The sequence below is a fragment of the Astyanax mexicanus genome, chromosome 2, assembly GCF_023375975.1.
Source record: "Astyanax mexicanus isolate ESR-SI-001 chromosome 2, AstMex3_surface, whole genome shotgun sequence".
Classification (NCBI taxonomy): Eukaryota; Metazoa; Chordata; class Actinopteri; order Characiformes; family Acestrorhamphidae; genus Astyanax; species Astyanax mexicanus.
The window spans coordinates 36,774,907-36,792,094 of NC_064409.1; the positions used below are offsets into that span (position 1 = coordinate 36,774,907).

General features: G+C 42.3%; 1 protein-coding gene across 8 annotated transcripts in view; it reads left to right on the forward strand.

The window, feature by feature from the left end:
• anks1b (ankyrin repeat and sterile alpha motif domain containing 1B) overlaps nt 1-17,188 on the forward strand; it is a 441,679-nt gene that overhangs the window by 161,563 nt on the left and 262,928 nt on the right. For all 8 annotated transcript variants that reach the window (XM_049474291.1, XM_049474289.1, XM_049474290.1 and 5 more), the window contains one exon: nt 1,263-1,379. In XM_049474291.1, the coding sequence (XP_049330248.1) occupies nt 1,263-1,379 (117 nt within the window). The remainder of the gene's footprint in view (nt 1-1,262; nt 1,380-17,188) is intronic.

The following is a 17,188-nucleotide window of genomic DNA, read 5'->3' on the forward strand; positions in this document are numbered from 1 at the left end:
ATTAAAAATAAAACTGGACAGTAAGACAAAAAGTGCAAAGTAAAAGAACTTTAAACATGACTTTAAAGTGCTACCTGTGTTTAAAATACTGTACATTAAAGTAAGAACCAATCAGACCTATTAACTGCAAAATGTGTTCTTTTTTAAATCGTTTGTACGTGACCAGTCACGTGAAATATAGTCTTGCCTCTTCCCATAGCTCTCCTATTGGTTGTTGACGAGTCTCAAGGCTTGTGATTATATTAAGAAGCGCGAGGACGCGAACCCGACTGACTAAAACTGTTAATCCTAACCATCTTGCACTGACCGATCCAGATTGAAAACTACGTAAGTCATCCAGACTATGAAGGAACACATAAGGAATCATTTAGTAACTTAAGTGTTAAACAAACCATAATACTCTGTGAAGCATTTAGATGCTCTTATCTAGGATACTGTTAAGTTGCGGTTTCTGAGGCTGGTAACTTTGATAAACTTATCCTGTGCAACAGAGGTAACTGTTGGTCTTCCTTTCCTGGGACGGTTCTGATGAGAGCCAATTTCATCATAAAGTTTTCAATAGTATTTTTGACTGCACTTGAGAATACTTTTAAAAATTCTTAAATTGACCTTTTTCGCATTGACAGAACTTCAGTTCTTAGTTGAGTAGTTCTTGCCATAATATGGATTAGTGCATTACTTCCTCTTTACAACACAACTGATTCTCTTATGCTCTCAAACACATTAAGAAGCAAGAAATTCAAGTAATTATCTCTTGTTCTCTAAGTTCAGCACAGCTGTTAACCTGGGGAACAGTTTTCTCAGTGTCTTGAAGCAGTATAATATATGAGTGGTTATGAGTTGACAGATTATAATGCTCTAAGGCAAGCTATAACATCTTATACAAACGCAGCTTTTGATACATTATGATCACCATTCATAATGAATAATAAACATGGCTATTAGTGTTATGCATTTTTTAAATATTTATTGTCATGTTTATTATGCCTTGTAAATAGATTAAATTGTCTTAATTGTGTCTTACAGACACAATGTTCATAGATGTGTATAGATATGTTTAGATATATTCAAGTAAGGTGCTATAAAATGTGAAAATGCTAATGCTGCCCTTAAGACCCCTTATGTGTTTTAATAACTATATATTCTATTAGTTGTGATGAGCTGATTGTGTAGTAATTAAGACAGGTCTGCAGTATAGTAGTGTTTGAGCTGCCCCGGACGGGAGGTAACAGTGTATTATTATTTCTCTTTTCCTGCCACAGCGACCCTCTCCCCCGTTAGCCCCAGCCATGGAGGAGGAGGAGAAGGTGTGTGGTCCGTCAGGCCTGTGGGAGGCGCTCACGCCCTGCAATGGCTGCAGAAACCTGGGCTTCTCTCAGGTACACAGACATCGGAACACACACACACACACACGCACGCACACACACACAAGCAATCATATTTACACCCAGAAAATAGAACCAAAAATTATTAATAAATTAGAAAACATTGATTTTTTTTAATTAAAAAAGAAGATAAAAAATTAAAAATGAATTAAAAATAAAAATCGTCTGCTACGGAAATGACGGGTACATACTTTTTTCTATTTTTATAACTTACATTGAAAATCAAACATCCCTGTGAAATATTTGACAAATGAAGTGATTGTAAAGTGGGTTGTTTCCACTTCCTTGAATATTGTTATATAATTCTATACATTAAATATTGTTCATTAAGATTTTTTTTTCATTTACTGCTTTGTCAAAATATATTTTTCTTATCTATGCTTTGTGCAAAACTGACCAGTGGAAACTCAGCAAGGACCTACTGCAAGTCAACCACAGCTTTATGATAAGTACTTGGTCAGTATTACGTAAAAAATAGACAGACGAATATCATACATCAATAACAAACGTGAATCCACCAGTTGGAAAAAAAAATAGAAAAAGCTGTTCTTATTAGAGGTGCATATCACAGTGCATCTTACTATATTATATTATCACCCTATCACACTCCTACTGCCCACTATAATGATGGTATTATGATACTGTGATTCACAGTAGTTGATATATTACAAGACAATCATCTAATACTACTAAATAAGCAAATACCAGGAATTAAAGGTTTATTGGTGTAAGTTTCACAAAGTTGGACATCCAATTCATTTAATTAACGCCACCTTGTGAAGTGTTAGTCTTAAGGAGTTTACAGCACCTATGTTTCAATAAAAATGTTGATATTTGACACCACCTACCGATAATGATATATCCCCAAAAAAATGATATATCACAATCTCAATATTTGTTCCACTTTTCGTTCCTATTAATAATATGAACCCCACCTCTTAATTAGGCTTAGCCAATTATTCCACTCATAAAAATAATGTAATGTAACAAAACACATCCACCACAATAATATATCTAAAATATTATTTGATATTATATTGCTGCATACATATAAACTTCAAAGGTGAACAACTATACAAAAAACCCCTCCTTTTATGTTCATCTGTCAGGAACAGCAATGATGTTCGTGGGTTAATTTGACCCGGGTCATGTTTAAATGTCCAAAAGATGTCTGAAAACAAAAAAACAAAAAAAAAACAACTAACAAGCAGTGTGCTCCATTTCTAATTATTCTATCAATATTTAGTGCAATATTGTTCCTTACCTTTAACAGGTAATGGTTAAGTAAGTATAATTCACTCGTTTTTCAAAAAAAAAAATAAAAATACATGTTTAGCTTTTAATGTTTCACTTTTTTTTTTACTTTTGAAAGACCAACATATAAAACACAATAGTTTTACATAACATTTAAAAACATAACATTGCAATTTTGTTTTAGTTTATGTTTTTGAAGGGGGGGTTGAATATATGTGAGATTAACTATTTTCTTATTATATGTTTATTACAGTAATTAAAGGCAAGCAGAAGAAACTTTAAAATGGGTCACTTTGACCCACAGTAAACAGCAAAGCAAATACAAAACAGACTAATTCCAAGACAGAATACTGCAATTATAACTATTTAGACAAAAAATAAATTTTATTATACATGATAACGTATGTCTCAACCCTGTTGTAAACCCAGAGCAATGACTAGACAAGTTTACAGAGAGGAGTCTAAGTAGGCAGGTGGCGTAACACCGCCTGCGCAGCCGTGTTTCTCCTACATGCGCGCTCTTTCAGCATTACGTGCACTAAGTGCAGAGCTCGGCTTATTTTGCATGCAAAAGGAATCCGATTATATATGGTCTATAAGGACGCTTTGATGAAAACTAACTTGATTTAACATTGACAGTTTAGACTGTCTCTCTTGCCAGTACCTCCCCTCACCACAGCACAGCATAGATAATTGATGCATCCTTTAATCTCTACCCATAATGCACGCTGCGAAAATCTAATATTTGCCGGAGCAGGACTCGAATTGCGAATTGAACACCACACACATTGCATCACCAACCTTTAAGAATATGCAGTTATTGTTGTTGATTAGCTACTGTATGTTTGGTTAACATTATATAATTGCTCATATGTAAGCACATATTTGCATTATTTATTGCATAGTTAATTATGTAAATCATGTAGTAAATTATGTAAGGAATGACACGGGCAGTGAACAAAACATGTTTTTTATTAAGTTAAGTAACATGTTTTGTATTCATATGCAATTTTTTTCTTATGGGTGCAAACAACTATAACACACACGCACACACACACTGTTACGTCTCCAGTCTCTCCTTTCACACTCCCGAACTCCATTTCCCATGAACCCACTGGTGATGACGCCACTGTCAGCCGCTCACCTTCACCCAATCGCATCACGCTCCCTCGTTCAGACTCACCTGTGTTCTAAGTTGTTCCGGTTCATAGTAATTCTATGTTTTGTATATATAGGGTTCTGTTAGCATAGGTTCCTTGCGAGGTATTGCCGACTCATGTTGCGTACTGAGCGTTTTTCCAAACCCTTTTCTGACTGCCCTTTTGTTATGACCATTTTTCCTGTATTACGGATTTTGCCTTTTGTCTTTGCCCTTATCGGATTTGTTGTATTATCGGACTGTCTCTCTGGCTTCGGATCTTGGACTGTTTCCTGTACTACGTCTTCTGTTTATACTGTGAGTTCTGTTCAATCTGTTATCTGGTTGTGTTGTCCTGTTTCTGGCTCTGTAAATAAACCAGTCTTTACCTTTTATTCGGCAAGCGTCACCCCTATCTGTCTGGTGTTTCACACACACACAAACAAGCACACAAAATTGGAGTCATCTTGGACATGTCTCTTTGAGTACACTCAGTCCTTGTCTCATCTAAACAACTAAATATATATATATATATATTTAAAGATGTTTTTCTTTCTATATTTTCTCAATTTTTTTTGTCTCAAACAGGAACACTAAAACTGTGTAAAAAAATGATGTAAGATTGCACCAAGAAAAAACACTGTGAGCAGATGTACTTAAGAATTTCAAGAGCATTGAATTGTAGTATTATCATAACTTAACTTACATAACATAAATTATAATGGAGATGTGACAGTTTCTCGTAAAGTATGGGTATCTCGTTAGTTATGCTTTACAGTGCTTACTGCATCCAGAGTGACTCTTGACTGCTGCTTCTCTGACCAGTGCTTGATCTGTCAGTTTGGGTGAAAGTCCATGACCTGAGATTAAAGGGGGCTGAATACCAGTGGCGTGCAGTTAATATAGTGGGTACCCCTTCTGCAACACGCCGACCCACACATAGATAAATATTACAATAACTACACATTGTCTGTCTTGACTTAATGCACATTAACAGCCCACAAACACAGCTACAAACGACAAAAGTATACAATAGACCACAACAATCAATGCTTAATTTTTCCTACAAGTACAGCCGTTCAACAAAGATCACCCATTTGTATGCCAGAACAGCCAAAACATTAAGCACACACAAAAACTCACCAGTCAGGCGGCTTGTTATTGTGAATTACTCTAGTTTCACATTGAAGCACAGCCTTTAAAAAGGCTATTTAATATGATGTGACACCATATCTATCTTATTTGCACTCGCAATTCCATGATATTTAGCTACTGTATCTATCAAACTAATCCAGCATGCTCTCTATTTTACAACTAACTAAAAGTTTAGCATCTTGATCAGAACGTGTAGAAGGTGTTAGACAGCCATGGCCCCGCCCCTGTAGTGAAAATCATGAATCTGATTGGTTAGATTTTCCTGCGACGTTGCTAATAGTCTCAGCAGAAGGGTCACGCAGACACATGGGGGCAGAAGCCATTTTAAAAAGTTTTGATTGGTTAGTACCGCTGTCAGTCAGATAAGAGTCCAGTAACAACTGAAAAACGCAGACTGATGCTTTGAATTAGTTGCTGTTTTATTTTAGTTAATAAAAAAAAATATGTGCTTACAATTTACAATAACTATAATATATATTTCCTGATTAAATATTATGTAATGATTTACATGCACCTATTGTCACCCCTTCTCTGAAGGGTTAGACAGGCCTTACTGCACAGTAGGGGTGAAACAATTACTCGAGTAATTCGAGTTACTCGATTTAAAAAAATTGATAGAGTAATTTTCTGTGCCTCGAGTAATCGTTTATTTAATTTAAAAACTCAGCGTGCGGTAATTCGCACTTTTAATGTGACAACGAGCTTAGCGTTATGTCACCCGCACGCAGGAAGAAGGAGCAGGTGGGAGCGGAAGTTTTAGTTGAGAAGAGGATATTTTGAAGCTGTGCGGGGAAAGAGCGACAACGAGGAAAAATGGCAATAATAACGTAGCTTTTTAGGCTGGACAGCGTGTATTTGCTCTTGCCTCCCACAACAGCACGTTTTAATGCTGCATCTCAGCCGAGGACACGTTAGCGGTGGAGCCGAGAGAAGGTTAATATGACTTATAACAAATTAATGAGATTAACATTAATGTCCCTTAATAACATAACAACAGCGCTGATTATTAGAAACACTGGCTAATGTGTGGTTAGTTAACAGACAGACAAAACAGACAATTCTGGACTTAATACAGGCTTTATGTAAGTGAACACAGTGCTGAGGAGTTTATAAACAAATACATGTCACCGGTTTGGTCAGACGAACTGGCAACATCTCTGCTGTTCAGAAGCTAAGCTGCACAACATAATGCAAATGTTTATGCTTTTTTTATTAATTAATTTCCCATAGTTTTGATACTTACAAGAAATCCTTGTTGAAAATTATTTAACTTAATTTATTAAAGTACTAATTATTAAATTATTATTAGTCCTTTATTTATTTCTATTTGTGTTTGCAGTTTGGAAATGTATGTTGTGAATTAAAAAAATATATAAATGATCTAAAAAAGGAAATCAATTAGTCATTCATTATTAAGTGAAATGTCCTGTTTTTTGTGTGTATTTTAATTACTCTTTAACAAATCAAAAATATGTTTATCTGATTACTCTATTAATCAAATCGATTTTTCAGTAGAGTACTCGACTACTAAAATAATTGATAGCTGCAGCCCTAATGCACACCACTGCTGAATACTACACGTCACACACTTTTTAAAGTTTTTTATTTGATACAAACATTTGAAAAACATGTATTATTTTCGTTCCACTTCACACTCATGCAATACTTTGTGTTGGTCTATCACTTAAAATCTAAATCAAATATTTTTTTTAGTTTTGTGGTTGTAAGGTGAAAAAATGTAGACAAGTTTAAGAGGTATGAATGCTTTTGATACATTCAGTTCTGCATGTTCAAAAACTTTAAACTGCAGAACACAACATCTGTCACTGTGTGAATAGAATGCCGCAAATATCTAGACATGGAATTTGAATCATTTGCATTCATGCTTCAGTGTGAGGGAAGAGCTGTGCATGCTGAAACTTCTGCAAAGGTCAGTGTATTACAGCACATGCAGTACTCTGTGTACTGAAGATGTTCTAGGAGAACACACACACACACACACACAACTATGCCTTGCCACCAGTGAGTATTTCATTTTATTTGGTGCTGGTTGTTTCAGTATGAGATAATCTGCTTGTAGTTTACAGTTGGGTAAAGTGGTGGTGCTAGCTGCTTGTGTTTTAGTGGCCTCTTCTTATCTGCATGGTGTTGCTATGGGAACTTGACGAAGGTAAGCAGCAAAGTCCTGTCTCCTACAGGATCTGGAAGTTTCTGTTATTTCAGAATCACTGCAGAGACCAGGTCGTCTAGAACCTGCAGCAGAGCAGTAGGCTGCTTATCTGGAGGGCATGTGAGGAGCATATGGAGGGATGGATCGATTTATAGTAGAATAAATGGAGGGAGGCAACTGGTTTAGATTCAGCATTGATTGATTTGATCTGATAATGATGTCTAGCTACTTAGCTGTTCACCAATCAATCTCAGATAATTGTGTTGATTATGTATCTCTGTGGAGAAGAAAAGGGCAGAGCCTGTTATGTGTGTGTGTGGGTGTGTAAAAAAAGAGAGAGGCAGATACACAGAGAAAAAGAAAGAGAGAGAGAGAGAGAGAGAGAGAGAGATTAAGAAATATGGACTAAACATTTCTCCATAATTGACTCGTCTGCTGTGCACTCTCCTCACTTATTCAATGTCTGTGCTCTTCAGCACCAGCAGTGAATAGCTTTATGGGAATGTTTAATTAAAAACAATATTAATATTGATTGTTGGTCCAAAAAATGATGGGCATTGTACGGATGTTTAGATTCGATGAGAAGATTAGTCAGTTTCCTTTGCATTTTAAAGATACGATGCCTGGTTTAATAAAAAGGTCACACACTTTAAAATTTCGTTAGGCCTCATTTAGCTTTGATTGCAGCATTTGATTCCAGTGTTGCATTCATTTTATTCTTTTACTTTATTTTTATTTTATTCATTTTATAAGATTCACAATGGGGTTAAGGTCTGGACTCTGTGGTGAACATTCCATGTGTAAAAATGATGAACTCATGCTCCCTGAATCTGCACTCTTTTACAGTTTTAGCTTGGAAATAAATATTTTTACATTTTACAAAACTTTCTTTTGTAAATATGCCATTTTTATGAAGGCTTTGATTTGATAGTGATTATGCATTGCATCGTTGCAACACAAAAACATGACAGCAACTTTACAGGAGAAGAAAATTGATAGCAACATAAAAAGGTATTATATTTGTCATTTTGGAGCATTTCTATTGGTCTGTTTGTCATAAACACAATAGTTTGTATCTCCAAATCCTAAACTTTACAGGTGATGAAACAACCTTCTTAAAGGGCACATATTATGCACAACTCACTTTTTGCATTGGTTGAGAACTTCTATTGCAGTTAAACATGAACCAGCTTGTTTGTGTTTTGTCATTTAGCGCAAGATATCTGTCACGCTGGCCAGACACACGACAGACACACGTAACAAACTTACAAGGAAAGTTGGAGACAGGCATGGTTATGAACAAATTGGCAGCAATGGTAAACAATGTACCAGGGAGAGTCAGCAACGATCAAAATAAATCACAAGGGCTAGGCAAAAGCGTAATCAAAAAAAACAAAAATGGGTCGGAAACAAAAGAGCGATAAACGAATGAAATGCAAGGTAGAAGAGCTAGTAACTAGATTCAATACCAGGCAATGAGGAACAGAAATGGGGAGGGGGGGTTATTTATACTAACAAGACCAGGTGTGTGTAATCAGAAGAGTGGTGAGTTAGAACGCTATAGTGTCACGTAATCAGCAGAGTCTGGGAGGTCTGGTGTTAGTGCATGCTGGGAGTTGGAGTCTTTAGTGTGTGCAATAGAGTTCATGGCAGGCAGCCTGACAACTTTAGAACTTTAGACACTAACACTAACTTGTGGTAAACATGGCAACAGCTTACAGTATTAGCATAAAAGTGACGGAGCCCTTAAACGGTTAGTTTTAAAAAGGGCTGAAACTGCCAAAAATGTGAGGGTGACTTAATGAGCATGTTTTGTATAGCCAATATAGACCTATTCTAACGTGTCTAAAAAGGTATAAAAAGGAATATAATGTCCCCTTTACCTTTTAATGCATACCAATGTAAAGACGTATTGGTCTGTTTATCATAAAATTTTGACACAATGTGAAAAACAAATGACAAATTCATGTTATGCCAAAACGTGAGAAAGAGACATATCAAAAAAGATGTATATACTACTTAGCATACTCATTTACTACTCATTCAGTAACAGCTAAAGAGAGAGAGGAGGGGGGTTGTGAATGCTACTCCTGCATTCAGCAGCTATATATATATATGCATCACCGAAATCAGCAGCTTTATCTGCATGAGGAATCTCGGCAGAGGTGTCAGCTGCGTGAGTTTGAGCTGCTGTAGAAGTGAGAGTCACGTGTACGAGAGCTCCTCTGGCCCACGTGCATCGTAGCAGAGGTTGCGGAGGAGGGATTCCGTCCCTCAGACAGGAAGTGTAATTATGCTGCAGGAAACGTACCGGAGTCACACGCCGATCCGCCCACCTGCGCCATGTGAGGATCCCTCTGCTGCCACAGTAACGAAGGGCCTGAGGCACCTCCTGGTGGCGTGGAGGGGCGGGTAGCAGGGGGTGTGAGCAATTCATTCGGGACGGGGTTCCTCACGGAGCAAAACATAGTTCTGCAGCCCAAAACTAATACCTAATTTCATCACTGCGGGGTTCGGACACATACACACACACACACACACACACAGATGCACTCAGATTTAGAAGGGTTCTCATGGTTGCTAGGAGACAGAGAATTCATAAAGTGCAAGGCGTGGGATATCCGCCTACTTTCCATTGACAAATCTGAGACCTCATCCCAATGGTTGCATCACAGGAGAGCGAGAGACAGAGAGACAGAGTACATGTTTTTTTCTCTCTCTCTCTCTGTCTTCTGCTTTGTCTTCATCTTCATCTTTACCTTTATCTCTATATGTATAAGTATGCTTCTTTACTACTGTGTCATACCAACATTTCTCCACCTGCCCAGTCTCTCTCTCTCTCTCTTTCTCTTTCTGTCTCTCTGAAATAATCATGCTGTATGTATGATTCATGGCTGGTGGTAAAGGAAATTCTGCACAGTGGTGCGCTGCACTTCATTCAGAAGCATTGCCATATGGCTGGAAGTGTCTGCAACTTGTTGTGAGTAATGATGTGACTGGCACAGTCAGTCATAATTGCATCACTTCTGCTCATGTCTGACACTCTGAAATCCTTATCATTTCTTCCAGCTTCTTACTCTTCACTGGCAGCTACTGCAGTCATGTGAAAAACATTTTTTTCAGCCATATGGACCAGGGATCACCAATCTTATCCACAAAGGATCGGTGTTCTTAGCCTATAAACAAGTTGTTAGTTATACAGGGTGTGCTTTTGCTTTCTGGATTGAAAACCTACATGAATTAATGAAGTTAAACTTATAAAGTACCTTTCCAGAAACCCAAAGACTCTGTAAAGTCATAGTATAATCATTTACCATACTCTAAACCGGAAACTACTGTCCACTTGGGGGACTGGAGTCATTAGTGTGTGCAATGACTCACACTCAATGAGTTCATGGCAGGCAGACTGACAATGTCAGGACTGACACTTACACTAACTTGTGCTAAACCTGGCAACAGCTTATTTGCATAAAAGTGACAGAGCCCTTAAACATGTGAGGGTGACTTCATGAACATGTTTTGTATAGCCTATAGACCTGTTCTATATTACACTTGTGTGAAAACAGGTATAATATGTCCCCTGTAACTTTAAATCCATACCAATTCATTAAATCACGCACAGCATACTCTCAACCGGAAACTACCATCCACTTGGGGGGACTGCATCAGGCTATGAAGAGCTGATTAGTTATCCTAATTCATTGCTGCAAATACATTTATACACACACACACACACACAAACATATACTTTAACCCACATACACATGCAATTTAATGTATCCAGTGTAAGGGCTGGTGCCCGATCGAGGCGTCCTCCAGGGCATCGGAGGGCGCGCCAGGCCAGCGGCGAGGGTTAATTGGCTAATTATCAACACCTGCTTTCAACAGCTTATAAGCAACGCCAACTAGCCACTCGGCGCTGGATCTTTGAAGCTCGTGAGAGAGAATCTATGCCCGTTTTTCGAGCGAGCCTCGGCTCTTTTCTCTTACTATCTACGGCAAGAGCCGCTACCAACCTTTCTGTGAGCGAGGCGAGCAGCACCGCTGTTTCCTCGTCTCCTCTTTAATTTTCCTTTTCTCTCTTTCGAGTCTGGTGAGGCTAGAGCAGTGTGCTCCCCTCCCCTCAAGCCTGTGTGTGTCTGTGTGTGTGTAGCAGCGGTAGCGCGCTGACTCTCTTTGTTTGGCTCCCCGCGGTTCCCCCTTCCTCCCCCCCCGGTGAAACCGCAGTTCACCCACAAGCACCAAGAGTCCTACCTTTTGTTTTAGTTGGGAAGTTTTTCCTTTTACCTCCCCAAAAATAAGGGGCAGCCTCGCTTCCCAGGCGATCCTCTGTTTCTCCCTCACTCGCGCTCGGCGCCATTTTGTGTTTGTCCGCCCGTTTTCGGGTTTGTTTTGTTTTCTGCACGTTTTATTCTCCGCCCGTTTTGGTTGCTCCGCCCCTTTCGGAGGCTGTTCTAAAGGGTAATTAAAGCGGCCGCGTCCCAATCCGCTCGCTGGTGCAGCGGTTAGAGCGTTGGGCCGTGACCGCGACAGCCCGGGTTCGATCCCCACGTGGGGTGGGGTTGAATAATAAGAATTATATATTTATTTATAGATATATATATAATTATTAAATATCCTATTAATATATATATATATATATATATATATAGATATATATATATATATATATATATATATATATATATATATATAGATATATATGTATATATAGAATTAAATATCCTATTTATATATTCAATCATTTATTATTGCTATTTTTCCTTTTTTCTTGGGTTTACCTGCTTTGAGATCTTCTGCTCTGCACTTGGGTCCTACTACCTTCTGGGCTGGAGAGCTACTGCTCTCCCCCCCATTACAGAAAGATCCAGCCCAACCATGGATCCAGCAGAGCAGTCGGATCTCGAGCAGGTTAAGCTCGCCCTGGGCAACCCTGGTTCGCCCTGGTTCAACCTTCCAGTCCGAGGAGAGGAGGCGGGGACCCGCCTCCTAAACCTACGACAGGGTAGGAGGTCGGTGTCAGAGTACGTCATAGAGTTTTGCACGCTCTCTGCTGAAAGCGGGTGGAACCCCAGCGCTCTGGCAAGCGCGTTCCACCATGGGCTCAATGAGGAACTCAAGGATGAGCTTGCTCATCGTGATACTCCAGCATCCCTTGACGACCTCATTGAGCTCACCCAGAGGCTGGACAACCGCTTGAGGGAGAGGCGCAAGGTGCGGGGCTCGGGTACCACCCCCCGGGGGCCTCGTGGCCAATTCTCGGGTAGTGGGCCATCAGGGGCCACCGAGGGCCCACCTGACCACGGGGTCCAGCCCATGCAGTTGGGGCACACTCGCCTTCCCTGTCCCGAGCTGGCGTTAAACCCCAACATCCGTTAGGGGAAGAGGGCCCCCTGACAGACCGGCCAGGGTCCCCTCGCACTACGGGAGTGTTCCTCAATGCCACACTGGGATGTGGGCGTTCTGAGGTCCGCCTCCCCGCCTTCCTTGATTCAGGAGCAGCAGGCAACTTTCTAGATGCCACCTTGGCCAGAAGGCTCGCCTTGCCGCTAGTACCCCTAGGGAAGCCCTTACGAATAGCGGCGATCGACGGGCGCTCCCTGGAGCCAGGGGAGGTAACTCACCAAACACGCCCTGTCATGCTGCGAGTCGGGTCACACTCTGAGCAGATCACACTGTATGTTATCAGTGCTCCCGATTTGCAGCTGATCTTGGGCTTTCCTTGGCTCCAGAGACATAACCCCCATGTTGACTGGCTGTCCCGTTCGGTGGTAGCATGGGGGTCAGCCTGTCGATCGTCCTGCCTCCAACCTCCCAGGGCTTCCAAGGGTGCGGACCCTGATTCCAGGGGCCCTGACCCTTCCCGGGTACCCTCTGATTACCTAGACCTCCGGGAGGTCTTTAGTAAGCAGAAGGCCCAAATCCTGCCCCCCATCGCCCCTGCAACATGGCTATTGACCTTCTCCCAGGAAATAGTCCCCCCAGGGGAAGGTTGTTCTCTCTTTCAGGCCCTGAGCGCCAGGCGATGGAGGAGTACATCCAGGAGGCCCTTGCCTTGGGATTTATCTGACCTTCTTCCTCCCCAGCTGGCGCCGGGTTCTTTTTTGTTGGCAAGAAGGATGGCGGGTTGAGGCCCTGCATAGATTACAGGGGTCTCAACAAAATCACGGTAAAAAACCGTTACCCCCTACCCCTGATGTCATCTGCCTTTGAGGCACTGCAGCAGGCCACCATATTTACCAAACTGGACCTGCGCAGTGCCTACAACCTGGTTAGAATAAGGGCGGGTGACGAATGGAAGACGGCGTTCATCACCCCGTCCGGGCACTATGAATACCCTGGTGATGCCGTTCGGGTTGATGAACGCCCCCTCTGTCTTCCAGGGGTATATCAACGAGGTGCTCCGGGAGGCGTTGGACCGGTACGTGTTCGTCTACTTGGACAATATTCTGATATACAGTCGCTCGGAGGACGAACACGTTACCCATGTCCGACGGGTTCTCCAACTACTTCTGGAGAACCACCTCTACGTCAAACTGGAGAAGTCCAAGTTCCATGCGCAGACCATCTCGTTTCTGGGCTTTGTTGTGTCCCATAACACTCTGCGCATGGACCCCACCAAGGTCAAGGCAGTTGAGAACTGGCCCCAGCCCACATCTGTGCGCCTGGTCCAGCGCTTCCTGGGCTTTGCTAACTTCTTCCGAAGGTTTGTGAGGAATTTTAGCACTGTGGCTGCCCCGCTAACCGCTCTGACGAGGAAGACGTCGGGGCGGTTCAGCTGGTCCACAGAAACCCAGGGTTCACACGTACGCTCGAACTTTTGCGGCGTCAGTTCTGGTGGCCCCGCATGGAACAGGACGTGCGCAAACACGTGACCGCCTGTGCAACATGCGTGCAAAACAAGGACCCCAGAACCAAACCCACGGGTCTGCTGCACCCTCTGGCAGTCCCCTTGCGTCCCTGGTCCCACCTGTCCCTAGACTTTATCACGGGACTGCCCCCATCTCGGGGCAACACCATGATATTAGTCATAGTGGACAGGTTTTCCAAGGCTGCACGCTTTGTAGCCTTGCCCAAGCTCCCTAGCGCACAGGGGACAGCCGAGGTAGTGCTCGACCAGGTGGTCCGTATCCGTGGAGCACACTTCACCAGTCGGTTCTGGGGTGCCTTCTGCCGTTTGCTGGGGGCAGAAGTCAACTTATCCTCCAGGTTTCACCCCAAGTCCAATGGCCAGACAGAGAGGGTCAACCAGGACCTAGAACGGACCCTCCGCTGCCTGGTCTCTTCGGCTCCGTCCACCTGGTCTGAGCAGCTGAAGTGGGCGGAGTATGCCCATAACACTCTCTGGCACTCATCTCTGGGGATGTCTCCCTTTGAGTGCCAGTTTGGGTATGCTCCGCCTGCTTTCCCGGGACAGGAGACGGTCACGGGAGTCTCCTCGGCCGACCAAACAGTCCGCCGTTGCCGTCGAGCCTGGAGGAAGGCCCGGGCTGCCCTCTTGTCTGCCAGGGTGGCCCAGAAGCACCACGCAGACAGGAGGCGGCGACTCGCCCCCTCTTATCGCGTCGGTCAACGCATCTGGTTGTTGGCCAAAGACATCCCGTTGCGTGGTACCTCACGCAAACTGGCCCCACGCTACCTGGGACCCTTTAAGATCCTCCGTTGGATCAATCCGGTTGCGTACCAGCTTGCCCTGCCACCTGCCCTTAAAAGGATCCATCCGACCTTTCACGTGTCCCGCCTTAAGCCCTACCTCTGTTCCTTGGGTCCGGCTGCTCCCCCGGGTCCCCGTACCATTGGTGGTGGCCCCGCCTACACCGTCCGCCGGCTCCTGGACTCCCGAAGGGTGGTGGTCTCCAGTATCTGGTGGACTGGGAGGGGTACGGGCCGGAGGAGCGATCCTGGGTACCAGCTCGCCACATCTTGGACCCGGAACTGGTCAGGGCTTTTCGGCGAGACCGTGCGGCGGGTTTAGGGCCGTCGGGTGCCGCCCCTCGGAGGGGGGGTCCTGTAAGGGCTGGTGCCCGATCGAGGCGTCCTCCAGGGCATCGGAGAGCGCGCCAGGCCAGCGCCGAGGGTTAATTGGCTAATTATCAACACCTGCTTTCAACAGCTTATAAGCAACGCCAACTAGCCACATGGCGCTGGATCTTTGAAGCTCGTGAGAGCGAATCTATGCCCGTTTTTCGAGCAAGCCTCGGCTCTTTTCTCTTACTATCTACGGCAAGTGCCGCTACCAACCTTTCTGTGAGCGAGGCGAGCAGTACCGCTGTTTCCTCGTCTCCTCTTTAATTTTCCTTTTCTCTCTTTCGAGTCTGGTGAGGCTAGAGCAGTGTGCTCCCCTCCCCTCAAGCCTGTGTGTGTCTGTGTGTGTGTAGCAGCGGCAGCGCGCTGACTCTCTTTGTTTGGCTCCCCGCGGTTCCCCCTTCCTCCCCTTCCGGTGAAACCGCAGTTCACCCACAAGCACCAAGAGTCCTACCTTTTGTTTTAGTTGGGAAGTTGTTCCTTTTACCTCCCCGAAAATAAGGGGCAGCCTCGCTTCCCAGGCGATCCTCTGTTTCTCCCTCACTCGCGCTCGGCGCCATTTTGTGTTTGTCCGCCCGTTTTCGGGTTTGTTTTGTTTTCTGCACGTTTTATTCTCCGCCCGTTTTGGTTGCTCCGCCCCTTTCGGAGGCTGTTCTAAAGGGTAATTAAAGCGGCCGCGTCCCAATCCGCTCGCTGGTGCAGCGGTTAGAGCGTTGGGCCGTGACCGCGACAGCCCGGGTTCGATCCCCACGTGGGGTGGGGTTGAATAATAAGAATTATATATTTATATATAGATATATATATATAATTATTAAATATCCTATTAATATATATATATATATATATATATATATATATATATATATATATATATATATATACTGTATATATATATATATGTTTTTGGACTGTGGGAGGAAACCCACACAGACACAAGGAAAACATGGAAACTCCACCCAGATAGGGACTTGAACCCGAGACCCCAGAACTGGGAGGTGGGAACTGGAAACATTTTAACCACTAAGCCACCATGCAGCCAGATAAGGTTGTAGGCGCCTGATTTGAATATTTGAGCAATATTTAAAGAATGAAGTAATATAAATAATACACATACAGTATAACTGAAGAATTGTCTTTTTGTAAAAATTAATTAATGGAAAATAGCTCTTTGATACCTTTGGAAACAATAATGATATATATATATATATATATATATATATATATATATATATATATATATATATATATATATATATATATTAAATCCATTCCATAAATATGAAATTTAAAAAGTTAAAAACATTGTAAAAACAATCAGAAATCATTAATTTTACTGGCTGCAAAATGATTTACAAGTAAAATAACTGTGAACCTAGAGGTAGCTACTGTATTGCCGGAGTTAATATCAAGATACAAATTCTAATATCAGAAAGAGATTAAATAAGTTTGGTTTACATGAGAGGTGCGCAAATATATGCAAATATATTCTTATTTCTTCAGTTTCTTGTGTAGATATATTACATACAATACACTGTATATTTCAGATTGTCAGACTTTCTGGCCTCTCTTCTGTCTCCATCGATTCCAATGTCTGATATTCCCATAATACTCTGTCCATTGATACACCTGGGAGGTCACATGTTCATCATCCACCAGTCATAAACAGCTCTCACGCCCAGAGTTCTTATCTCTCTCACCTGTTTGTAATCAGTCCTGTTTTGTATATGTACTTGTTTTTTGTGGTCAACTAGTGGCAAGGTATTGCCAACATTCCGTAGTTGCATACTCCATAAATTGTTATTTTGTAGTTCGTCAACTTAGTACCAGTCTCTGCCTGTTTGCTTAATTAATCATTGTTGGTTTTGCCCTCTGGATTTTTGTTTCTTTGCTTTATTTGTTCACTTGGCTTTCGACCCTGATCCTGTATGAGGTTTATCTCAGGTTTTCATGTTTTGTTAGCCTTCATGATGTTACTCTCTGGTTGTGGATGCCTGGTTGTGTTTATATGTGCCAGCACTTGCTTGTATTGCACATATATTTGCAATACATTACATCTATTAC